Source organism: Sapajus apella, unplaced genomic scaffold (genome assembly GCF_009761245.1).
Source record: "Sapajus apella isolate SASKATOON/1434 unplaced genomic scaffold, GSC_monkey_1.0 scaffold122, whole genome shotgun sequence".
Lineage (NCBI taxonomy): Eukaryota > Metazoa > Chordata > Mammalia > Primates > Cebidae > Sapajus > Sapajus apella.
Genome location: NW_022437062.1, coordinates 7,248,127 through 7,274,124, shown reverse-complemented (window position 1 = coordinate 7,274,124; position 25,998 = coordinate 7,248,127). Strand labels below are relative to the sequence as shown.

General features: G+C 43.2%; 1 protein-coding gene across 16 annotated transcripts in view; it reads right to left on the bottom strand.

Moving 5' to 3' along the window:
* Positions 1-25,998, bottom strand: part of RYR3 (ryanodine receptor 3) — a 553,391-nt gene that overhangs the window by 38,213 nt on the left and 489,180 nt on the right. For 11 of the 16 annotated variants that reach the window (XR_004263777.1, XM_032261324.1, XM_032261337.1 and 8 more), the window contains 16 exons: positions 22,001-22,015; positions 18,791-18,961; positions 18,402-18,461; positions 16,806-16,937; positions 16,224-16,336; positions 12,709-12,805; positions 11,010-11,116; positions 10,218-10,269; positions 9,223-9,279; positions 7,560-7,659; positions 7,327-7,406; positions 5,880-5,956; positions 3,164-3,237; positions 2,587-2,604; positions 2,112-2,192; positions 1,582-1,670 (listed from right to left, as the gene is read on the bottom strand). Coding sequence is in view for 15 of the 16 variants with exons in the window: in XM_032261324.1 (XP_032117215.1) it covers positions 1,582-1,670; positions 2,112-2,192; positions 2,587-2,604; positions 3,164-3,237; positions 5,880-5,956; positions 7,327-7,406; positions 7,560-7,659; positions 9,223-9,279; positions 10,218-10,269; positions 11,010-11,116; positions 12,709-12,805; positions 16,224-16,336; positions 16,806-16,937; positions 18,402-18,461; positions 18,791-18,961; positions 22,001-22,015 (1,323 nt within the window). In the remaining variant the exon portion in view is untranslated. The remainder of the gene's footprint in view (positions 1-1,581; positions 1,671-2,111; positions 2,193-2,586; positions 2,605-3,163; positions 3,238-5,879; positions 5,957-7,326; positions 7,407-7,559; positions 7,660-9,222; positions 9,280-10,217; positions 10,270-11,009; positions 11,117-12,708; positions 12,806-16,223; positions 16,337-16,805; positions 16,938-18,401; positions 18,462-18,790; positions 18,962-22,000; positions 22,016-25,998) is intronic. The other 5 variants (XM_032261329.1, XM_032261336.1, XM_032261335.1 and 2 more) reach the window with 3 other exon arrangements.

Here is a 25,998-nt window from a genome sequence, read left to right as displayed (position 1 = left end):
TGTCTCAAAAAAAAAAAAAAAAAAAAAAAGAATGTTGTGGCTGGTTTCACCTTCTATCCAGACCACTCAAACCATCTCCATTGCAGTTGTGGCCCAGGCTGGAGTGCAACGGCACAATGTTGGTTCACTGAAACCTCCACCTCCTGGGTTCAAGCAGTTCTCCTGCCTCAGCCTCCCGAGTAGCTGGGATTACAGGCACCTGCCACCATGCTGGCTTTTTTTTTTTTTTTTGTATTTTTAGTAAAGATGGGGTTTTGCCATATTGGCCAGGCTGGTTTCAAACTCCTGACCTTGTGATCTGCCCACCTCAGCCTCCCAAAGAGCTGGGATTACAGGTGTGAGCCACTGTGCTCGGCTGGGTGTTTTGCTTTCTTATCATTCATGTGTTCACTGAAGCAGCCCTTCTAATGTCCTTCAGTAACTTTTCCTTTGCATATCTTGGCTTTGGCCTGTCTTAGCTTTCAACATACCTTCCTTACTAAGCTTAGTTATTTCTAACTTTTGATTTAAAGTGAGAGATGTGTGACTGTTCCTGTCACTTGAACACTTAAAGGCCATTGTAGGGTTATTAACTGACCTAATTTCAATATTGTTATGTCTCCGGGAAAAGGAAGGCCTGAGGAGGAGGAGGGAGGTGGAGGAACAGATGGTGGAGTGGTCACAACACACGCAACATTGATTAAGTTTGCTGTCTTATGGGCATAGTTCATGGCACCCCAAAACAATTACACTAGTAACACTGAAGATCACCGATCACAGATCGCCATAACAGATATAATAGTGAAAAGTTTGAAACATTGTGAGAATTATCAAAATGTGACAGAGACATGAAGTGAGTACATGCTGCTGGAAAAATGGCGCAGATAGACTTTCTTGATGCAGGGTTACCACAAACCTGCGATTTGGAAAACACACAGCCTCTGTGAAGCGCAATAAAATCAACTGCAACAAAATGAGGTATGCCTGTATTAAACCTCTCAATCTTCACTACCAGCCTATGGCATAGGTCCTACCCTCTTTACTGACGAAAAATCTGGAGGAACGTTAGATTGCTCTAGGTTACAAATGAGTAAGTGGCAAAACCAGGATGAGGAATCCGCAAAGAGAAAAAAAAAATCCCTTTTTATTAATATGTTTGTGTAGATTTTCTCAATATAATTTGGACTTCCTTGAAACAAACCATCTGAATCCTCAACATGAATTGGTAAACTAACCTTATTCCTATCATCTTGTGTAAGTCTTTTATTCTAGTGAAATCTGCTGTCATCCACCGGTTGTTTTAGAGTTCTTGGTTGTATTATAGCTCTTGGTTGTTTTATAGCACCACAGTTAGGTTTTCACTGACAAAACTAAAGTAAACCAGCATTTTATACCAGATGATTTGGTGTTTAACCACTCCTCCCACTTCTGACTTCATGTACTCTTTGGGCACTGGACTTCCCATGCATCTCTGGATAGAGATTACAATGCCTTCCTTATAGGGGCTTGACTTATCCCCAGCTGTTCCTGACACTGGGTAACTGCGTTTATCTTTTGGAAGCAAAGGTGAGAGGTACCATTGTCCAAGGCCCTCCGACTCACCTGCAGACGTAGAAGGTAGTCCACAGTGCTGATGATGACATTTACGGTGGTGGTGTTGCCCATCTGAGTCCGCAGGAAGTTCTGAAAGTCTGAGAGCACCAGTGCTGGGTCAGAGCTTGTCCTCGTCACGCTGAAGGAGCCAGGCATGCCCTCTCAGCTGAGCTCAGACAAGACATTCTATGTGAAAAGTCTTCCAAGGATACCAGGCTTGGGTCCTGGCAGATCTTGCATATCAGAGCAGGTGCTCTGCTCTGAGCAACCCCCAACCCGCCAGCAGCAGAAACTGGACTCAATGAGCCAGATGGAAAAGGCTGGGCATCAAGATTTCTCATCTGAAGATTCTGGAAGCAGCTTAACTTTGGTGGTACTAAATATCACTAGCCATGATATTTACAGTTTCTTATTGAGGAATGCATTAACTAATGTCCTTGAGTTAACAACTGGTTGCATCAAATAGGGCATGCTGAACTGAGCTATAATTTTGCACCTGAATGCTGTGTTTCCTTGGCAGATCAATCAGTTCCACTCACCACTATTATGTCCCTCACAAAGTAACTGTAGGAATCTAAAGAGATCACGCGTGAACTCGTCATTCTGGAGTACTTTTTCACCTTGAAAACATAAAATGTTGATGAGCATGTTTGGCTTCTCAACAGAGAATACTTTCTAACGCAAATGACTACGCGGATGATAAAGGAGTTGTGTCAGAATGGTTTGAAAAAGGAGCTTTGAGGAATGGTGAAAAGCTGGATTAAACTGGCTGAGGCTGCAGAGCACAATGCCCAGCAAATGCATTTGTAATGAAGACAACTCGGATAAAGAGAGTAAGTGGTTCACGGTCCATAAACCATGCTTTACAGATGTAAGGCACTTCTTTAAGCACCAAACTGCTGAGTTCAACTCAACATGCAACCACCAAGCCCAAAATGTTTCTGTGCTGAGGCAATTAATAAGATCTAGGATTCACACACATGGTAGAAACTCAGGCCAGGAACTCAAACTTACCACGTTCACGAACAATGACTGGTAATGAGAGAAAAATAGAAGAATACAAAGTAAGAAAACTGTAAACATCATGATAAACTGTCTTTAGTGAAAACTGGCTAGGTGAACACATCCATCCTAGATGATAGCTTTACTAAAGCTACTGATGGAAATGTTTTCCTGAAACAGAGCACGTCCTTGCTTAGTAAGCAAAGACCTGAGCTCAGACCAGAAATAGGTAATTAAGATTTTAAATGGCTGGGTGTGGTGGCTCACACCTGTAATCCCGGCACCTTGGGAGGCCCAGGCGGGTGGGTCACCAGAGGTGAGGAGTTTGAGACCAGCCTGGCCAACATGATGAAACACCATCTCTACTAAAAATACAAAAAATTAGCCAGGTATGGCGGTGGGTGCCTATAATCCCAGCTACTGGGAGGCTGAGCAGGAGAATCACTGGAACCTGGGAGGTGGAGGTTCAGTGAGCCGAGATCATACCACTGCACTCCAGCCTGAGCAACAAGAACGAAACTCTATCAAAAACAAAAAAAAAAGATTTTAATCAGGAAGAGAGTGGCCTTCACATTCACTAGTCACTTACGTGTTCCTTCTTCAGTCACCATCCCCAGGCCTTCAGCTTTATTCTGCCTCTCAAATGCATTCAAATCAAGGACACTTGTAATAGACAGAAAGAAACAAGGTTCAGGGCTACACACACTGGGAAAGCAGACTTCTTAAGTTAATGTATCTACCGACTACAAATATCCTGCCCCTGTCTTATGATAAATAAACTAACACATTCCAGGGTGGTTGAAAGTCTAATGATTCCTTGGCTTTGTGCCAAGCGGTGCTGTCTTAGGTGCCTGTAGCTCACAGACTTTGTTACATACAGGGAGAGGGGTCACACACACTTATGGTGACTCTCATTGTCTGTCCAGTTTGATTCTTTTCTTATGAAGATTTAGAAAGGTTTTCCTAATAAAGAAGGAATAATCTGTTTTTAAGATTTCTTCAGGGAAAGTTTACTTCAACTGCACTGATTAATGTTCGCCTCCCATCTTTATCTACTTTCTCTGAGAATCACATAGAATTGTGGTTTCCAGAGCTTAGGATGAGATACAAACTTCCAGATTTCAAAGGGCCACAACTTTTTATGATTGTACATCATTCAAGAGCCTACGGAAGCTGAAGTTCAGCTTTCCATAGGCAATGGTGTCTCCGGGTGTTCTGGAACTTACAAGTTGACCTTTATTTTTGTCCCTATTCCCCCCAACCTTCCCAGTCACAGCCACTGCCAAATTTTACTTAGCCAGGAAGCCGTAGTGCAATCACAAAGCTTGGCAATGAGACCACTATATAATCATGTTATTTCTAAGTAGGGCACATTCCATTTTACTAACAGAGTCTACCTTATTCCCCCAATCTGAAAGGTTTCAAAGAACGTAACTCTTAGGAAAGCTTAAGGCTAAGTCCATTAAGACTCTGCAAAACCTAGCTTTGCCTCTACTACTGGGCAAAGACACGGAGAAAATCCGACATCCCTGTTTTCTTTTTACGGAGTCACATGTTTTGTGATTTAGGTAAACTTCATTTACCCAATTTCATCGCTCAGGTAAAAATGACAGGTAAACAGTGAAATCTCTATTGCCATTTTTGTTTGTTTTTTCCCAGATTCTGCTGGCAAAAGGGCCTGCTTATCAACACAAAACTATCCTTCTCCTTTGGTTTAGCCATCAGGGGAGAAAAACATGGGAAAGGACATTTGGACATAGCTGCTTTGAAGCAGCAGTTTTGAATCTGAATCTGTGCATCACACATTTCTGATCCTTACTCCATTCCTAAACACCCATTTTGAATGTTTTAATTTCCCTACTACTTAAATATTTTAAAATCATATATTGTATTTACTTGGGTTGGGTGTGATGGTTCACATCTGTAATGCCAGCACTTTGGGAGGTCGAGGGGGGTGGATCATGAGGTCAGAAGTTTGAGACCAGCCTGTGCAACATGATGAAACCCCATCTCTACTAAAATACAAAAAATTAGCAGGGCATGTGGCAGACACCTGTTATCCCAGCTACTTGGGAGGCTGAGGTGGGAGAGCGGCTTGAACCCAGGTGGCAGAGGTTGCAGTGAGCCGAGATTGTGCCACTGCACTCCAGCCTGGGTGACAGAACGGGACTCCATCTCAAAAAAAATAAAATAAAATTAAAAAAAAAATAAATAAATAAATAGAAGAAGAAATTGAGTTGCCTTGGTTTTTGCCATCTCTGGGTTCTTATGTACTATTTTAGCCTCAGAGAGTCAGGCCTGGAGATATTCCATTTTGTTTTCCTGAAAGGATAACAAATGAATAGACTGTTGGTGGGGAAAAAAACCACACAAAGCTGACAGCAAAGAATTATACTGCAGCTCAGATCTGCTCCCTACTGCCCAGGGTACAATGTTTTACCCAAGGAAATACAGTTAGCAAAATTATAGAGTCCACCGAAGAAATGATGCCCATCTTCCAAATTTTTAAATGGAAAACATAATTGGAGGCAAATGAGCTAGATAATTAAAAGTTTAATTTCTTTAGAATGATTTCCATACTATTCAAATACATATGAATCTTAGACAACAAGCTGACGCTTTTCTTAGATTCTGGCTCATCTCTGAATGGAGCAAGTGTCATGACCTACGACTCTTGATGATATATTATTTTTGTGTGAGAGCCGTTCAGCCATAAGGGGTGGTGTAAACAGCTTAATAATATGAATGCTAAGTTCAAAGCCTAGTTTTTTAGGCTATGTCAAAATGTTCCCATGCCAGGATGTACCTCTGTCAAAATGGATGTGTCAAAATTCATACCACCCCAACACACATTCAAACTCAAAGAATTGTTAAGAATAAAGATTAACAAAGTGGGTTTAATAAAACACAGCCTTGATTCACAGTCAGGAATCCCCCTTCTTTTCTACTATTTTCTGGTTTGACTTTCATGGGCATACATGTTTGAGGAGAAACTCAATGTGCGCGCTGAGCCTCCTGGGAAAACAACACGAAAATGGAGGTAAGGAAGGGACATTAAAAACAACAGCAGTGGGGGGGCGTGTGTATGTGGCTAATGGCAATCACATTTTCCCCTCTGAATGCTAGTTGAATTGTAATCCTGAAGGCTGGAGGAGCAACATCTACTCTCTTAGCTTTCTAAAGTAGGTGACTCCTCTCTCAAAACTTCTATGGTAGGACAGTATATTTTGTGCTCCCCTTCCCCTGCCTCCCTATCCTTAGAGGGAAGAGTTTATTAAATGCTATGGTAGTTTTCCCACATTTACCTGCAAGACTGCATAAGACCAGAAAGGCTTTGAAAGAATCCAGCATCCTTTTTCTCCTTTAGGTAATCTAGCATTTTCTGCAACGGAGATACAGCGTAAAGGGAAAAGCAATGAAAACGATGCCACAGAGCTGACCCTCCCGATCCTGACGGAGAAATCTCCAGCCACATTGGGCTGGACCCTCTACTTATGGAATCAGGATCCCTTGGGGTAGACCTTGTTTATTTTATAAAGGCCCCCTGGTATTTCTTCTAGGGCAGATTGACATTCATGGGTCTACTGACTGAAGTCCCTCCTATTTGGGAACAAGCACCAAGGCTGTAATAAAGTAGTGTTATCATGAAGCTGTGTTATAATCTGAGTAGCTCACACCATGAATTTGCCATATAGGAGCAAGGAGCTTAGCCAGTAAGGAGCCTTGCTGAAAGCGTAGTATTTCTTTCACAATGAGGCTTTGTTTCCTGTGTTCTCTCTTACTGGAAGGTAGGAACTTTATCTGACATAATAAAAATTTTGATTTTTAAACAAATAAACAAAAGGCCATGTAGGAAAGTCAACTAATACTAGAGGTAGGTGGTAGAAGGGCACAGAAATGAAGGATCACTTAGAAAATGAGTTTTTAATGAGAAATCTGAGAAATCTGTTTGGGATGAGTTAAAGACTGGGAAAAGTTATATGCAATAATGGTAGTTGTGAATCTGGAGACTCTCAAAGGCCCTGGGATATAACTCTCATGAATGCCAAGGGTCTATTTGAAATTTCACTTCCCTGTACACACAGATGTTTTTAACCAGAACCTGGAGTGCCTGAGAGACACCGGTGCATTCCTGCCTTCTGCAGCCTGTTCCAATTCAGATTGTTGAATGAGTACCATGTGTCAGGTACTTGGCTGTATGCTTCTAGGTGTTGCCTCCTTTAATGCTCACTAGGTTGTAGGCTGCAGGATGGCAGGAGTTTTTATTTGTATCATTCACTGCTATACCCTCAGTCCTTACAGCAGAGTCTCGCGTGGCCATCAGTCAGTAAACAACTGTTCAATGAATGAATGAATAACAGGTCTGTGAGTTTATCAGCTCCACTTAGCTGATGTAGCTCCTTGCTCAGAGTAAGACAGCTAATAAGTGAAAATAAAGGGCTAAAGCAAAAATCTAATAGTAAATTTTTCTAGAGAATATTTACACAGAAAGTTATCTACTGATGAGAAAACTATATGTTTTTATTTTTAATCCTGGGTAAAACTTCTTTATTAAAGACAAATTTGCCTGAAGACTCCTAGCCCTGGTTGTGTTCCCAGCTACTCTGATATGACTGGCCACTAAGGACAAACACCAGCTAAGTGATTCTGGGTGGCCCCCCTCTGTAGCAGTCAACTTCTCTTCCCTGAGCATGACAGGTGTCAAATGGGAATACCCCGGGAGCCTGCCCAGCCGCTGTGAGCTCCCATTACCTGTTGCACACCGGCATTGCCTCCATTCAGAATGGCGATCCCCAGCTTCAGAGTTTCAACGACCATTGGGCTCATCTCACCTGCCATGGCAAAGATTCGATTGAATCACTAAGGAAACAGGTGTTAAATCACGCCTACTGGGTCTTAGCAGGACTCTTTAATAACGGCTTTATGTCACAGCATGATATCTTTGTGGAAGTTACATAGGCCCATCCAGAAACTGGGGCAATAACCTTTGCTGGCACTTATCATCTGAAGGACCATCTCTGCGGCACCACGCTCGTGCAGCCGAGCTTGCTGATAGAGGGTTTTCTGCTTCTCCATCTCTTTCTCCTGGAAAAAAAAATCACAGGGAAAGATCAGTTCCCACCCGTCACCATGGAGTTCACTCACAGCGAGGCGAGAGAGAATTTTCCAGTTGCTTAAGGAAGGCAACACATATCAACTCGGATAAAGCAGACCTCTGAAGTTTGTTTCCAGATACTACCCAGCTTTCTAAACTGTCCACACATCACTCATATTTTGATGATATGTTTTCCATTTTTTGTACTGATAGAAAACACAGTACACTCCTTTTGGATACCATAATTGTGGGAAGCAACCCAACACTAAAATTTGTTCGTTTTCAATGTTCTGTTACACAGGGAAACCTGCTGAGGGGCCAACTTGAGTATTTCTGGCTGAATGCAGGAAATGCTCACTCATCTAGAATGCTCAGACCACAGCTAACACTTTTTTTGTTGTTGTTTTTGAGATGGAGTCTCACTCCATCTCTCAGACTGGAGTGTACAGGATGATCTCAGCTCACTGCAACCTCCGCCTGCTGGGTTCAAGCGATTCTCCTGCCTCAGCCTCCCAAGTAGCTGGGATTATAGGCATGTACCACCACACGCAGCTAATTTTTGTACTTTTAGTAGAGATGGGGTTTTGCCATGTTGGCCAGGCTGGTCTCAAACTCCTGACCTCAGGTGATCCACCCGCCTCGGCCTCCCTAAGTGCTGGGATTACAGGCGTGAGCCACCTCTCACTTTCTATCAGACATGGATTATGAGAATGTCAAAGCTTTCCAGACGGTAATTATAGTCATTTGCTTCTGCTGTGTTTCGTCATGTACTTTGTCCATAAAAGAATACAAATAACATAATATAGTTTAATCTTGAGAATTTCAGGGTCCTGTACTGCCTCAAAATAAACATCACTGTCAACTTGCACTTATAGAATAATAGTGCAAAAACCATTCAAGTGCCTCTGTTGCTCTGATTTTTTAATCTTTTTTTTGGTATTTTTTTTTTTGAGAGACCGGATGCTACTCTGTTGTCCAGCGTGGAGTGCAGTGGTGCAATCAGAACTCACTGCAGTCTCAAATACTTGGGCTCAAGCTATCCTCCTACTTGTCTCCTGAGCTGTTGCATCTATAGGAACACACTACCATGCCCAGGTAATTTTTTATGTTTTGTAGAGATGCAGTCTTCCTACGTTGCCCAGGCTGGTCTTGAACGTCTAAGCTCAAGTGGTCTTCCCTCCCCTGGGCTCCCAAAGTGCTGGGATTATAGGTGTGAGTCACCACACTGGAGCATATATTCATTTTTCGGATTTTTTCATTTTAGATGTTTTAATTTGTCCTTCTATGGCCTCTGTTACTACAGCAATTGAGTAAAATTTCCCACAAGAACACAGCCAGTGGTTTGCTGACTGGCATACTACCTGCTATCTTTTCACGGGCAGAGAGACAACAGAACCACGGCTAATGCGTGTGCTTTATTAAGGCAGATGTGCCAACTCGCACACTCGTGGTGGGTGAGCCACATATGCTAACGTCAGCACCCACCTCTGAAGGCCTGGCCTATCGGCCTCGGAGGGTGGGTGGCTCTGCTTTTAATCTTCATGAGAACTTACTTCAAATGTTTTTTCCTTGTCTTCATCATCTTCTTCATCCTCACCGCTTTGACAACTCTGGATTTCATGGAGCAGGTAAGGGAGAAGACAGACAGCCAAATTAAAGGTGAATCTAATAAACACAACTCTGCTCTGCAAGGGCAGGGCACAGGACGTAATTCACAGGCACTCCAGGACCTCAGCTCGGTGTACAACCAGGAATACTTTGGCCCCTGCAGGGTAACATTTCTACTGTAAATGCCATCTTCACAGTTTCCATAGAATTCAGAAACGAGAAATGAGAACGCAGAGCTCACATCATCTAAGGGGACCTGGCTGGTTTAACCACAGACTTGAACTCTTCTTACTAAAGTTCTGGTGTAAATGGGAGACAGGAATGCAGGGAGCTGCCACTTCCTAGATACAGCCTCAAGGGCATGGCAGTAAGATTGGAGATAGCTCCTAGGCTATGATTCCTAAAGTGGCTCTTCCCACTGGGGGCCTGTGGTACAGCTGGATAAAGGGATATATGCTCCTATGCTCCAACGCATCCTTTCTGCCTGACATGAAAGTTTCCCTTTTTCACTCAGCATTCTAGAGGTCACCATCTTTCTGGGTGACACTGAACATCTCTGGTCACACTGCCTCTTTCAGGACACCGGGAGCTCTCTCTAGTTTCTAACCTTCACCTGCGAGAACTGTTTGATGTATTCTGAACATTGACTGAAAACACAAGGGCAGTCTGTGTGCCCGAGCCCCATTTAGCTGGCTTCAGAAATGTCAATGTGAACCTCTCCACCAGCACCCACTATTTCTGCAAAGCTTCAAGGTTTCCTTAGGAACACAGTGAAGTAGCTTACTAACATCATCCCTATGGCACATGAATTGTGCAATGCCTGAAACCTGTGTCATGACAAAGTCCCAGGCCTGCTATTCAACATGACAATTTTCATGCAGCTGAAGAGGTCTAAGGGAAGACAAAAGACAGAAACAATGGGTAGAAAACCTGGGTGTACCTTGGCCATCATGCTGGAATAGGAGGTGTACAAAGGGTCGTCTTCCAATTTGCTGGAAAAAATGGAGGACATAATTAGTAGGCTACTATTTTGTGTGTGTCTGTGTGTGTGTGACAGAGTTTCACTCTTGTTGCCCAGGCTAGAGTGCAATGGTGTGAGCTCAGCTCACTGCAACCTCTGCCTCCTGGGTTCAAGTGATTCTCCTGCCTCGGCCTCCCCAGTAGCTGGGATTACAGGTGTCTGCCACCATGCCCGGATCATTTTTTTGTATTTTTAGTAGAGATGGGGTTCCACCATATTGGGCAGGCTGGTCTTGAACTCCTGACTTCAGATGACCTGCCTGCATCAGTCTTCCAAAGTGCTGGGATTACAGGCATGAGCTACAATGCCTGGCCTTAGCAGGCTACTTTTTGGACCCCACATGAACGACTAAGTGTCATATAAATCTCAAATTTTAAGTACTAGTGCATTAATTCAGAAAATCCCCTCCCCCATTCCAATTCTTAGAAACCACTCTGAAAATATGAAGCAGCATTGGCTTAACATGGAATTCAGAGATGAAGGTTATAGTTTTAGGCTGTTTAATCTTCAGCTCAGTGTCTGACACAGAGCAGGCTGTGGCTTGATGCAGTTTCCCTAGACATATCTTGATGGCCAAAAATAAGGCAGCAAGGAGGGCTGCTCAAATCTGGCTTCCCCTTTTCCACTCACTGCCTTCTGAGTGAGGAAGTTTAGGAGTGGACACCAGTATCCTTGGTGCCTGGGAGAAGCAGGTGTTCTGGTGGTTCTGACCTCCTCTCCGTGAGAGCGTTGCGGCTAAAATAGAGAATGATCTGATGTAGTGGGTCAGGTTGTTTTTCTGTCTCTTCCTCCTCCTCCTCTTCCACCTTTGGAGATTTCTACACAAACCAACACAGACAGGTTTTAGGCATGAATTTAATCTCGTGCCACGCGACTGCATGCGAACAAAGAGAACGTGAAGCGCAGGCATAGAGTGCATCAGACTAAAGCACAGAATGAAACCACTATGTCATAGATTTATTTCAGGATAGAAACCCTAAAGGTGCAAGGTTTGAGATATATGTGTATATATGTATAGATATGTGTTTTTATTTCTACAGCCAATCAAAGAAACATTCCAATTTTAGGTTAAAACAAAATAAAAAGCAAAAGGCTGCCCATAAAGGGAATAGCTGCATACCCCAATCAGCAGACCTTTCATGCAAGCTCTGGGCACCCAAGTCCAGGAGGGAAACCCCACAGTCACTGAGAGACTGGCTCTCTCAGGCCAACAGCTGACATTTCTTTTGCAAAGCTGGGCTCGACATGTGGGTGGGGCAAGAGTTACAAAGCATCGGGACCATTTTGGGTCTAACGCTATTCTAGATTCAACCCAGCAAAACATTTCTCTTTCCTAACCAAACTCTTCATTCTAAAATTCTTGTTGCTCCTGAGAGCTGCCATCCTGAAGCTGCAAGCCTCGCCCTTCTCCTTTGATCAGGTCTTTTCTTTATCACCTTTCACAGAAAGAGAAACAGCAGCTAATATCAGAGGTAAAAGTGAATTTTCTAGCAGTGACAGAGGCAGCAGGGTGGACTGTATTTGGTAAATTGATGAGAACTACATGGGTTGTATGAATGGTTCAGAAGAAGTAGAGGGCTGAAATGACGGTCATTGTCAACTTCACACTCATCTAAAAACTGAGAAAACCAACCAAGTGTCTTTCTCACCAACAGGAAAATATGAGAACAATGAAACACATAAAGATAAGGGGAAGGAAGACAGGAAAAGGCTTTAAAAAAGAAGGAAAGAAACACAGGGTGACAGGGAAAGATACAAAGACATTTGGAAAAGAGTGACTATCAGAAACACAGGACAAGATGAACAGAGAGAGTGAGTGGTAAGAGAAAAAGGTTCGTGAGAGAAGGAGAAAAAGAACCACAGGTTGGCCAAAGAAGAGGAGGGTTTATTTTCTCTCTGAACCAGAATGAGGCTCTGTGGCACCTCTGCAATAAGCTTTTTCCCCTCGTGTGTCATTTTAAGTGGCTTTGGAGCATGAAGTCTGTTAGAGACAAGGCATGCCAAATTTTCTGAAATGCCAAATATAGAAATGCAAGATGCAGAAAGGATATTTGGATCCATCTTCCCCAAAGCAGAACCACCGAGTGAGAATGTGGGGCTTTGGCTCGGGTGCCTCCTGCAACCAACGGTGCTCAAAACTTCACTTAGCATGAACCCCCCATAACATGGCTGTGCATTTCAAGAAGTATTAGTTGTTAATAGCGACGATGATGAGCGCCTCCAAGTGAAAATTCATCCTCTGGCTCTTAGGACCATTAGCAGAGCCTCCCCTGAGCATTTACACAGTCAGTTGCTTTCAAATTTATACACACGATTCCTTGTGAATGTTTAGCTGTTACAACCACACACATGAATTCAAAAATCAAATTCATCCACACCCATATCTGCTCCCAGGGGAGTCAGTACTTACAGCCAAATCCTGTACTAGTTTCTCTTCAAAGGAATACTCCTCTGTTTCTATCCAAAATCTCTGATAGCCATGGAGGAAGAGGTTAATAGAGCGGTGCCTGAGCAGAAGGGGTGAGAGGGAGGTCAAGAGGGAACTTGTTCTTTTAGTTTGGGCAGTTAATGGTTAGTAAGAAGGATAGACTTTTGTACAATTTTTATCTTCTGATTGGTCAGGGTCGCCAGTAGCACACCATAGAATTCACTTCAAAGAAACCAGAACCCTCTAACGTGGTGGGTCTTGAATATTAGAGCACCTTCTGAAAATGACAAGGGTTAGCAAAAGACATGGCAGTTATCTCTAATCCTAATCTGTTCTCACAGAGACTTTATCACATTTCCTCTCCGTGGAGAAATTAGGGCAAGTAACAGAGCTGAAGTATTTGCTTCATATGGCAATTTTGTCGTTCCTTTAGGCTGATCACCTTTCTAGGTAATCCAATCTAAGTCATGCCGATCATCAGTGGTTTGGTCTTAGAGATGCCAAAAATACCACAGGGTGGCTTCTTTTCATTCTCCAAGTAACCAGGCTGGCAAGGCGTTCCAGCTTTTACTTAGCAAAGCGAGGTTTAAGCATGGTATGCCACTAGCGTATTTTCTGCGTGCCTCATGGATCCTAGCTATGTCCCCAGCGTGTGGGGGCACTGAATAACTAGCATGGGCCACTCCCGATAAGCCAGGATTGACTTCTGGGAATATCAGCCACTGCAAAGCAGCCAAGTGTTTACAGAATGTGAGGACACTGGTAAGGGGGGAAGGGGAGAGGAGGAAGATAAAAGTCTACACCAGAGTCATTAAGCCCTGGTCATGGTTTCTGGAAGAACACTGCCCTTGCCATCTTTCTTCAAATCTGACCAATCAGAATTCTTCTTAAAAATTGTACAAATTTGTGTTTTTATGGTAACGTTAAATCATGGTCAATAAAGGAGGAGTGTGCAGAGAATGAGCAGGTCTCTCCATAGGTTACATTACCATTAAAATGGGTATAAGCCTGTCATACTGAGTTTTTTCATTAACTTTTTCCAGCCAAACTTGTTGAAAGGTGCTCAGGAAGAAATTACTAATTTTGTGTCTGGAGAGAAGCATACAGGTTTTCTTTTAAAAACTAGCATCAGAGAAAGTTTCCACATAACAAAATACGTCCCTTAAACCCTTTAGTTTGGGAGATTCTATGAGTTAGATCATCACAGGGTGGAGAAGAGGAGTTGTCTCCAGCATTAGCTTCACTGTTGTTATGAAATCTACTTCCAGTCCTCCGTGCTAAAGAGATCACCCACAGCAGCTCCTCTAAAACAACTGGGTTAGGGACAGTCATGCTTCATGAAGGACAAAGTGAATTCCTGGACTTGCTCTTACTCATACAGAGTAGAACTACTAAAGGCACAGCCCAGATATGTAAGGATGGTGTAATATCTTCAGTAGATTTAGAAAAAAAAATGATTTTATTTATGTATTTATTCTTCTGGTGAGACAGAGTTTTGCTCTTGTTGACCAGGCTGGAGTGCAATGGCACAATCTCAGCTCACCACAACCTTTGCCTCCTGGGTTCAGGCGATTCTCCTGCCTCAGCCTCCCGAGTAGCTGGAATTACAGGCATGTACCACCACACCTGGCTAATTTTGTATTTTTAGTACAGACGGGTTTTCTCCATGTTGATCAGGCTGGTCTCCAACTCCTGACCTCAGGTGATCCGTCTTCCTCAGCCTCCCCAAATGCTGGGATTATAGGAGTGAGCCACTGCGCCTAGCAAAATGCTTGTTTTTGAGAGATGTAATTTCTGCTTAGCTGTCCTGGCCCTAGAGATATGTACTTAGAGCTGGACTCTTTCAGAGGCCAACTTAGCACAGTGTCAGATAGGAATCTCAACCAGATAAGGAAGGAAACACATTGATGTTTCGACACTTCCAGAAAAGAAACACAAATTCTATGCACTTTTGCTTTTTCTACTGGGTTATGAGTTTCACTTTTCTGTCAGGACTTCAGCAGCCTGAATGCCCGATTGCTTGACCTTGTTTTTCATCTTTCTATTCATGAATTCTACCTGATTTCATAGGAAGTGGCTCATTATCTTCCAAAGACAGTAATCTGTTTCTTGACAGAGATCTGTTGGAACAGGTATGTGTCTCAGAGACTGTGAATTTTTTTTCTTTTTTTTTTTCTTTTGAGATGGAGTCTTGCTCTGTCACCCAGGATGGAGTGCAATGGCATGATCTCAGCTCAATGCAACCTCCGTCTCCTTGGGTTCAAGTGATTCTCCTGCCTCAGCCTCCCAAATAGCTGGGACTATAGGCATCTATCACCATGCCTGGTATTTGTTTGTTTGTTTTTTGTATTTTTAGTAGAGACAGGGTTTCACCATGTTGGTCAGGGTGGCCTCGAACTCCTGACCTCAAGTGATCCGCTCACCCTGGCCTCCCAAAGTGCATGGGGTACTGTGCCTGGCTGAGACCATGATTCTTAAACATCTTCAAAGACCCTAACGAAGAAAGCCAAGGTGGCCAGTTGGCTCAGGAGGAGGTTATAGGCTACTGTTGACAAATGATCGCCAAGTTCCACAATTTAATGAAAATAAAATGTCAAGCATAGGAATAGTCCTTCATCTGATATTTCAGATAACATATATATTTCCATAAGCTTCAGAATATACTTGTCTAAGTCAGTCTCTTTTCCCTGATCAAGTGAGAACATTCCTACGGATCTGATAGTCAATGAAGCAGAGGCTGATATTCAATTACTAGCTTTGTTTACTGACCCAAGGCCCGACCTTACCTACTCTGTGATGAGTCTGAGGACAGGAATGTCACCACATCATCAAAGACACTGAATGAGTCTGGGTGGGCAACTCTGGGCCAGTGTGTCAGATACTATTCCCTATATTGACAAGCATGTGTCACAAACTTTTCAGAAAAAGCTTCAAATATTTTTTACTTCACAGTATAAGCTGAAACACCTGAAGACATTGTGCCTCTGGCAAGCCTCTTGAGGCATCTCCAGCCTTTTTATATTTTGACAGTTAGTACACTGTGCTAAAAGATTCTCAAGTTACATTTCTGTACCTGCTGAGGAAATGGTAATTTCAGTGTCAAGTACCTGAGCAGAGAAATACTGTTTGACCCGTTGATAGAAGTTGGGGTAAAATGTTTCAGAAAAACAGTTTCTCCTTTCCAGAAGACTTTACATGCTAACAAAGAATCCCACCTCAGCAAAAGTAACGTACTTCCATACGCTTACTTGGCTGACTTCAGGGTACAAATGGTGAGCTGGCAGGAATGGGATCTAGAGAATCTCATCTGGGTTCAGTTTTCATGCTTACCTTGATTGTCTTAGCCAGGCCCTTACATTATGCAGACCACCATAGCTCCATAGGCCAAGGATTCCAATTTCTATTCCTTGGATTGAGAGCAAGAGAGCACAGCTGTGGGAGGACACCTCCATTCCCATCACTGCCTTACATGCCAGGAAAAAAGACAAAATACTTGCCTGGGCAGGTTGTAGAGAGGGGCCATTCTGAAACAGGCCACCACTGCCCGTTTGCGTTGCTTTGATAATAGTTTGTGCCAGACGGCCTTCTTGGACCTCAAAGGCTGTTCTACCTGAGAAGAAATCACACAGGTTGGTACACATTAGACTGATCTTTTGGGGGCAGAAGCTAGTCACCTGTAGCCCAGACTTCTTAATCCTGGAAGAATTTTGGCTTCTCAACTGTAGTTAGCACAATGCACCCAGCAGCAGATGATTTCAGTTATGAAGGTCTTAGGTTTTCCTCTTTCTCCCAATTGCTTTTAGTCATTTATTGTCTAATAGCAGCTTATTAAATGGTAGGGGACTTAAATGGGGCATTTCAGTGAATGGCAAGAATGCACAAAACACTGGAGGGGAAATTAGAGAGATCTGCTATCACAGGGCATCGAGAAGGCACATGGAGGTGATCTGGGACGATCCTTGCTCCTTGTTTTCTCAGTCTTATGATGGCACTTGTACCTGACAGCTGAGTGTGAAGAGGAGCTTGGTATTGTTCGGGGTGTTTCTACTTCCCCATTCCTCCGGGCAGATGCTCCTTACCTGTTCCAGGTGGAAGACAGCGGCTGAAATTCTCTGCACACGCTCCACTGTCTTTTCTGGATTGAAAGGCTCTTCACTCTTCAAAACATCCTTGTAGAGGTTCAGCTGCCATTTTACAGCTGGGTCATCAGACTGAAAATAGAAGCATACTCATAAGATGAGAAATTTCCTGTACCTGTTATACCGAAGGAGCCTTTCGGTCCTACCATGGTTCCATAGGAGTCAAGACGCTCTTCTATTATTGTTTCACTTTCATTTTCTCAATTATCTTCTGGAACGCTGTAGATGCTCTATAGGAACTTCTCATTCTAACCTCTACGTCTCTTAACGCTTCTGTCATATTTTCAATCTCGTCATCTCTCTGTGTTGCATTTTGGATGATGTCCTTAAAGCACTCCTCTAATTTATAACTTCTTGTTTCAGCTATTTCTAGCCTATTTTTAACCCATTTACTAGGTTTTTAATTTCAATGACTATTTTTTATTTTTATAATGACTATGAAGTCTTTTTTCAAACCCATCTCCCCTTCTCCTTTTAAAGAATATAACATCCAATTATTATTTTACAGGTTCTATTACTTCCTTTATATCTCTTTAAATGTTTTAATCATATTTACATTTACACCTCTTTCAATAGCTCCTTATGCTTGAATTATTCTCTTTGTTTCATATGATGACTAACAGATTTCCTGATGTGCTTTCTAATAAAAAAAAATGAGCTTGTCTTCAGGAGGAATTTTACTTATAGGTATCTCAGTTTATATTTTAGGAGGTGGAGACTCTCCAAGTGGTTTAACGGGTTTCTCTGTGGAATGGTTGTGGGTTTTATTGGTTCAAGGCTAACTTTATGGAAGTTTCTTGCTCTGTATTTATGCACAGTGTGGGTAATTAGGTCCCTATTCCTCTTCGTTTATGATTATTAAAAAACCAAATCCTTAAGATTTTTTTCTGACCCTTGAGATTTCTTTTTATTGCCTTTTTTTTCTAGTATATTTTATTCACCATTCCTCTATGTTTGGGATGGAAAGGAAAGACTTTTTGTGTTGGCTTAGTTTTCCATCCCAGGGCATAATGTACCTGAGGAAAGAGTTGTTCAGATTCACAGGCTTTAAAACATCTCAAATGGCCTTTAAAATCAAAGTTGTATTTTTTTTATTGTGCCAACTAGACACAAAATTATTTTGTTTCAAAATCTCTTTAGAGCAGGAGGTGCTAAAACTTCTCCCAGGTGTGCATTGCATGGTTTAACAAGATTTGCAGTTAGTAAATTCTGAGACCTAATCTACACTCTCCCTGCTATGGCTTGACATGCACATAATGGGAAATTGGAATAGATGCGTTATTGGAGTCCTCTTTGTATTCTCTTTGCAATAGCAAAGAACACAAATTAAGGGCAAAATAAAATAAAATAAGGGCAGTTTACGTATCAGTAATTAAAAAAAAATAAAGGAGACAGCTAGTCCTACCAATTAAACACAAACAACCCAAAACTCTTTCTGGAACACATATAAGAAACATGAGTAAATTAATCGAAAAGATGGAACCCTGCAGGCAGAAGGGAAGCCTGTGTGAGTTCTCACTGCCTTCGAGTCATCACCTTTTCCTGCAAGTGCAAGTTGTTCCGCAGATGTTCTTTGACCTCTTCATCTGTGTCCCTCTGTGGAAAGAGATGTCAAATTTTATTCCTGGAGATCACCATGGAACTGTCAAGTAGCATATGGGGATAATATGGAGAGTCAATGCACACTTTTGCTGGGATCTTTATTAGAAGAACAAAAGAAAAAATATTACAGAGATTTGTCCGGAAGGGACACACTGACTTCCAAGCCCATTTTAAAGATGAGGGCATGTTGCCTCCATACACGCTGGTTTCTGCTCATTTGCCCCCTGCTCCCCAGGGGAAGAGGACAAACCATTTTGGGGGCTGAACGCCTAACACTACACCACCTAGGTCACACACTCAGCCCAGTCAGATAGGCAGCTTACATGGCTGTATCGTGATTTTGCAAGGGAGATCAGCTCCTGGTCTCCTGGAGTGCACATATTCAAACCAATGGGCAGCATTTTCTTGAGTGCAGCCACGATGAGGGAGGTCTGGATGGAATACAAGTCTCCCCGCCGCTTTGTCTTCTTCCGCTCCTGGTCCTGTCCTCCAGACTAGGAGATGATGTTGGAATAAACAGAGAGGGGCTCGGTGATTGTCCAAAAGAAATGGCCTCATGTCAGAGGCTGCCTGCCTCCTTGTGGCCCTGTCAATATAGACCAGGCCTTACTACACCTTAAAGGACAGCGAAAACAGTGTGTTAAACAAGAACGAATTAGATATCCATAAAAGACTAGCCTTAACCCTGAGCCTTCTCCTTCTGCGCATGCACACACAACCACATAACTAAACACACATCACAGACGCCTATGGTCTTTGCTTACCCACTTCTGGACTGAACAAGTAAACTGGTGTTCTACAAAAACAATGATTTGGTAACTGACAAAAATGACCCCAGAAATGTTCTGAGAATTCTGATGCTGGGAAATCACTAAAAATGTGAAAGAGCATCCACCATAGAATAATTGCCCTGTGTTTCCAAAGCTGAAGCTGGTGTTTTGGAGAACCTCACTTAGACTCCCCACCATGGGCAATGCATATTCTTGCAGGAAAAGGAAAATCTAAAGTAGGGCTGCTTTGGAATCCAGCTGAAGGAAAGTTAGGAGAAAAACCTGAAGACATGAAAGAAAGGAACTCCTCAGTTCATGGAAGCTTGCACCCATCTTTGGCTTTTGACTTCTCATCCTTTTCAGAGAGAGCTCACTCAGTGAAGTTGTATTAAGAGAGGAATCCAGGTCAGGTGCAGTGGCTCACACCTGTAATCCCAGCACTTTGGGAGGCTGAGGCGGGTGGATCGCCTGAGGTCAGGAGTTTGAGAGCAGCCTGGCCAACGTGGCAAAACCCCATCTCTAATAAAAATATAAAAGTTAGCCAGGCGTGGTGGCACATGCCTGTAATCCCAGTTAACTGGGAGGCTGAGGTAGGAGAATCACTGGAACCTGGGAGACGGACCTGGAGTGAGCTGAGATCATGCCATTGCACTCCAGCCTGGGCAATAGAGCAAGACTCCGTCTAAAGAAAAAAAAAAAAAAAAAAGAGAGAGAGAGGAATCCAATGCACTGGGCTATGATACAACAGCAGCCCCAGGCAACCCACTAAGAATGCTCAGCATCCACAGCACAGGGAGATCACATGGTGGGTCCAGATGGGCTTGAGGAAACAAGGCACTGTGGTGACTCAATTTTCATGATTCCAGGTTCCAGAGAAGCAGAACTGCTCAAGTGGTACGTGCTTGCATGACTTGGCCTCAGTGGGCACTTGCTAGAAGTGGGGAGGGCTGGGTAGCAAGAAGCATGTCAGGGACCCTGGGAAAGAAGGAAGTGGTGCTCACCAATGCTTTGCGCTATGAGGTACCACGGAATGTTTGCAGCAATGAGGGGCAGCACTGTGATTTACTGTGACATACAGACACGGGGCTCTGGGAGCACGCAGACGCCTCCCCTGGAACTGGCACACAAGACCGGGTCCTCCTGGCCTGGGGCAGAATTCATTTTATGGGAAAAGGCTTTTGAAACAGAAGAGTATGGTCGGAATTCACACTGTCTTGGGACTAATCTCTTTAAATTGCCTTCCAAAGGGCAAAAGAGTTTCATAATTATTAATGGACACCTTTAAGAACAGTGAAATTTCTTTCAGCACTTGTGGCGGCTGCACTTTCAGGCAGCCGTATCACAGTATCACAGAAACCACAGTGAATTCCCTGGCCAACAGAATCCCAGTCTGGCCAAACATTGCCAGAAAATTCTACTGGTTGCAGGGGTACCTGGTATCCAGGCTCCAAAACACCAGTCAGCCCCTGGACAGCAGTGGGAGGGGCAGTAAGAAATATGAATAGAGAGAAAGAAATGCGGCTAAGAAGAGGAGGATCCTGGTGTTCCAGAAAACAGCACGAAGGGAAAGCTGCTTCACACAGGCGGTGCAAGCGCCGACTCCCACTGGCTGAGTGGTTGCTGGACTCCTCACCATTCTACCACCAAGTTTAAAATTCTAAAGGTTGCGACTCAGGGCAAAACTCATTTATGGTCTAAATTACCCTTGAAAATGTTTCAAATCATCCATAAAACATAGAACCTGGTTATATGTATATAAACTATATGATATCACATATGTATACATGTAAAATGTAAATGCTAATACACAGTATGCAATCGAATAAATATGCTTAAAAGTGTAACTATGTGGATTCGAGTACAAAACCTAAATTATTTCCTGCTCACTCTCTATTTGATGGGCCAATTTAATGTTGTTCTAAACATAAAAGCTGCATATGCAATATGACTCCAAAGTGCCTGCTACTTACATAAAACATTTACGATTCTCCCCAACACCCTGAAATATTAACAAGTCAGTTTTGTAAATGAGAACAGGATTGCTCAGGGAACTGAAGCAATTTTTCTAAGAGCACATAGCAAGGAAGTCTCTGAGCTATCCAGATGCAAGTCTATCTCGCCTGGGCTCCATCTTCCTTTCCTAACTAAGAGCTGCGTGTGCCCTGGTTCCTGTGCATCTCCCTTTCTTCACTGTATGGTGTAGAGAGGAGGGTTTAGGAGAATGGCAGCTGACACACATTAATTAAGAGGAAGAGAAAATGTTCAGTGATAACCTGAAACTGTACCTGGGAGATTCTCCCACTGTAGTCTTTGGAAGACTCGCTTTGAATCATGGGAGCCTTACACAGGAGGCAGGACGTCTACAGTGGGAAAGGGCTGAGACCACTAGTAAAAAATGAGACTCTGACCCTGGGTAGCACCACGAGGAGCAAGTCTCCTGGGTTCTCAAGCCCTGTCACTCATCCCTATCTCTGTTAGTGTGGTGGCTGCCGACAGGGCAGCTGCAGAAGGGAGCAGAGATAGCAAGGAGACCTCGGTTAGGGTGAGGCTTGGCTGGCTTCCCCGGCTTCCCCATTCCAAGGGTGGGTAGGCCTATATTCACTCTTTGACAGGCAGTTGTCTTCCCTGGAGCAGGCCTGGGGGACCTCCAGGCAGGAAAATCCATTCTGTACCACCCCCATGGTGATCACAGTGCAGACGGGCCCAGAGCCTGGTACCTCTAACACTAGGACAGAAAAGACACGTCATGCATTTGACCTGTACCTTTACTTGCATGGCCTGTGTGGAAAGACAAAAGAAAAGAAACAAGGAGAAGAGTCAGTTAGTAAAAGCAGAGCTCCAAGGCATAATGTATCGTATGTTAGTTAAAGCTTCTTAGCCCCCGTTTCTCAGCCAACACAACAGAAACTCAATGGTTCTGGAAGCCAGTAGAGCATGGCATGAAGAGTGAGTGGGAAGTTAGGATGGAGGTTAATTTGGTCAAAGGACTTAAATCCAGACCAAGCAATCTACTTCTCGGGTAAAGCCAACCCAGAAGCAGCCTTCCAGAGTGTGTGGCACTTGGACCTGAACCAGGCTGGTCTTCAGATCTGGCCACCCACAAGAACTCTCTAGATCTAAAGTCTTTGCCCCTTCCACCTCCCTCCTTTCACCTGGGTGGACTGTACACAATCTGTCATGTAACCAAAGAACCCAGTATTCTTTCTTCCTTCTACCCACCACATTATCAACTCCAGCACATCTGTGGCTACACACAGAAAGGGAGAATTGAGCTAACAGACAATGCTTCTGCGCATGTTAAAAGAAGGTAGTACAGGCCAGTCAAAGGGGCTCATGCCTATAATCCCAGCATTTTGGGAGGCTGAGGTTGGATGATCACTTGAAGCTAGGAGTTCAAGACCAGCCTGGGCAACATAACCACTGTCTTTACAAAAAAAAAAAAAAAAAAATCAGCAGAGTGTGGTGGAGTGTGCTATATAGTCCCAGCTACTGGGGAGGCTGAGGCAGGAGGATCACTTGAGCTCAAGAGTTTGAGGCTGCAGTGATCTATGATCACTATACTCCAGCCTGGGCAGCATAGGGAGACCCTGTCTTAAAAAAGAAAAAAGAAAGGAAAAAAGAAAAAGAAAAAAGATTTATTAACAAAAAGTACTCTAGGAATATCCAAAGTGATTCAGGATCACTAAACAACCCAAAAGATGGAGCATTTCCCTTCTTGTGCTACAACCTTTAAACATACCCTAGGTCGAGGTTACAGATTCTAATTTTATTTGTTCTGTCACATATTGCTAAGATTGGTTAACTCACTACAATTTTCTAATGAAATGCTTTTTAAAAATTGGTGGCAGAAACATTTATTTTCTTTCATTGTCTTCCTTTTTTTTCTCTCTCTTAAGAGACAGGGTTTCCCTATGTTCTCCAAGCTCATATGGAACTCTTGGCTTCAAGTGATCCTCCCTCCTCAGCTTCCTAAAGTGCTGGGGATTACAGGCATGAGCCACCATACTGGCCCATGTTTTATTTTCTTGTTAGAAATTTACAGCTTCCTATACTTTCAAAATCATTTCATCTCCCCATGCTGACATCACAGACTGTCACCAGTAGTTAGTTGATAATCAGACAGTTGATTTTGTGTGTAGCACTTAAAAGACAGACACAGAGTTTTGCAGGGTAAGTGACTTTAAGGACACACCACAAAGGGATGACATAGGGAGAGCTGGCATCAGGCTACTGAACAAAGACAAGCCTGGGCCACGGGAAGCTCTTCTCCCACTGAGAGGTAACTGAAGCAATGATGAGTCAATACAACCAAAGGAGACTTTCTGAAAGTCAGAGAATGAGAGGCAAGAGATAGAGTGAGAGGAGGACAGTGAGGGAAGGAAAAAAATGGTGGTGAGAGGGTGAGGTGGAGAGAAGGGAGGGGAAGAGGCAAGTGGGGAAAAAGGAGGAAGGGTGACAGGGGAGAGGAAGGGGAAAGGAAGGGGAGAGGAAGAGGATAAGTGCACGTGTCCGTGTGCACATTCATGAGAGAGAGCGCACGCACACATGCCGGTGAGTACACAGCAGAAGCGCAAGAACAAAGAGAATGAAAATAAGAGAAAAATGGGGTGGGTGAGGGAATGAAAGAGGGAATTTGAACAAGAAAACTCACACATATAAGTGTGAATGCCCTTGAAAAACTCAAAGATAGCTTCTAAAATATTTCCTGTCCCCTTTCGATCTGCTGAAATCACACTTCATGGGGTGGAGTGGCTTTGATCCATGAGGCACTCTAATATTTCCTGCATCACAACATTTTTTATCTTACTGTTTATAACCTTGGCCAAGGAACTGGCATTTCTTGGGCTGACCGCGTTCTAACTTACCATTCCCTTTGAAGAAGCTGCTGTCATTTTTCCAGAAACGAAAAAAGTTTCAAAACAAAATGACACAAAAAACACTTGCTCAGCTTAGTTACATTGAGCTTAACATACATTTGCAAACTGGTGTTATATACACGAAATATACAATGAGCTCTCACAAGCAAAATCTGCTTTGACTGCCAGGAAAATAATGTATCTTGGAACTGACCTTCAATTAGTCAAGTAGTAACAGCGTGGCTCACTGTACATTTTCTCCACTTCCTTTCCATTTGCAATGGCATATGTGGTGTATGTGGCACGCAGCAATCACATACCCATACCTCTGCAAATCCTGCCATATGCACTGAGGCTGACTTCATTTTTACACCACCAGAATTCAATTAATAGTATAGATAAAAGCAAGTACAGGTCTCTGTTCAGATTGGGTAACAGAGAGAGCATCTCAGTGCAGGGAGGCAAAGGCAATAGTCAGCCAACCAAAAATGAAGAATCTCCCAATCCCTAACCCCTGCATATATAGTTCCACAGCCAAAAAATACCAGAAATGGCTATGAGTTACTGCTTTTCAGAGGCATGGTATCTCTTTTTCTGAAATAATGCACTACATTTATCAAACATTATTCTATCCTAGAGATATTGTTGAAACTGACTTTAAACCAGAACATCTTAGTACATTGGGAAAAGTCAGGCAGTGAGCTCAGCCTCATTCTGCAAACTGCTAAATTGGGACCCAGAGGAGCTGTAAGGTTTAGCTCTAGCCGACAGCTGGGCCAGGGGAAAGACTTATCTTCCTTTCACGTTCTGGTCTATTTATTACTACACTGTGTCTCAAAGCAGGCAATGGCAACAGGATGAATACTTGTGACCCCGAGGACAATGGCAAATATCATTCAGCATTTAGGGAGTGTCCTCTCATCCATTTGTTACTTTGTAATTTTGACCCTATCCCATGTGGCTTAGAAATAATTGGCAAATGACAACAATGGAAACGAAACAAGGCTTTGCTTCTACAGACTAACCAGACCAGCACCGAAGAGGCCCAAATTCTGAACATGACCATCCTTTGTCAAGAAACAAACACTCCCTTTTCCTCATTTTGTGATGTGAATGAACAAAATGTCCTGTTAGTTTGTCAGTAGGTGGCTTTTGAAATGCCATTTTCTGTAACCTTATCTCTTTCCAAATGTAAACCCAAGGACCTTTAGCATGCATTCATTACCAGAGGATTGAGATGTCTTTGCTATTTCTGCTCATCCAGGATCCAGATCCTGATATCAGAGTCATTTTCATTGCTTTGTGACCATTCCCTGACAATCCCAATGGATGCTCGCTGGTTCAGTCCTGAGCCATTGAATCTACCTCAATTTGACGATAGGGCCAGGTAGGGTGGTTCACTCCTGTAATCCCAGCACTTTGGAAGGCCAAAGCAGGTGGATCACTTGAGGTCAGGAGTTCGAGACCAACCTGGCCAACATGGCAAAACCCCATCCCTACTCAAAATACAAAAATTAGTTGGGCATGGTGGTATGTGCCTGTAGTCCCAGCTATTTGGGAGGCTGAGGCAGGAGAATCCCATGAACCTGAGAGGCGAAGGTTGCAGTGAGCTGAGATCACACCACTGCACTCCAGCCGGGGCGACAGAGTGAGACTACTTCTCAAAAATAAAATAATAATTAAAAAAAGAAGATAGTATGGAACCTGTCTGGGATTTACTGACTTTCTGTAGGTAGATGGGTCAAAGAAGAGGCTGGGATAGCTGTAAGAAGACCTGCAGCGGCAACTTAAGATAAGCTAGCTGTCCCAGAGAGGCAGATGTGAGAAAACCCTACCTTGTCTACATCATGTGACGGTCAATGTGTTTACCAAAAGGAAAATTTAAAATGAATTTTAGAAAATCAA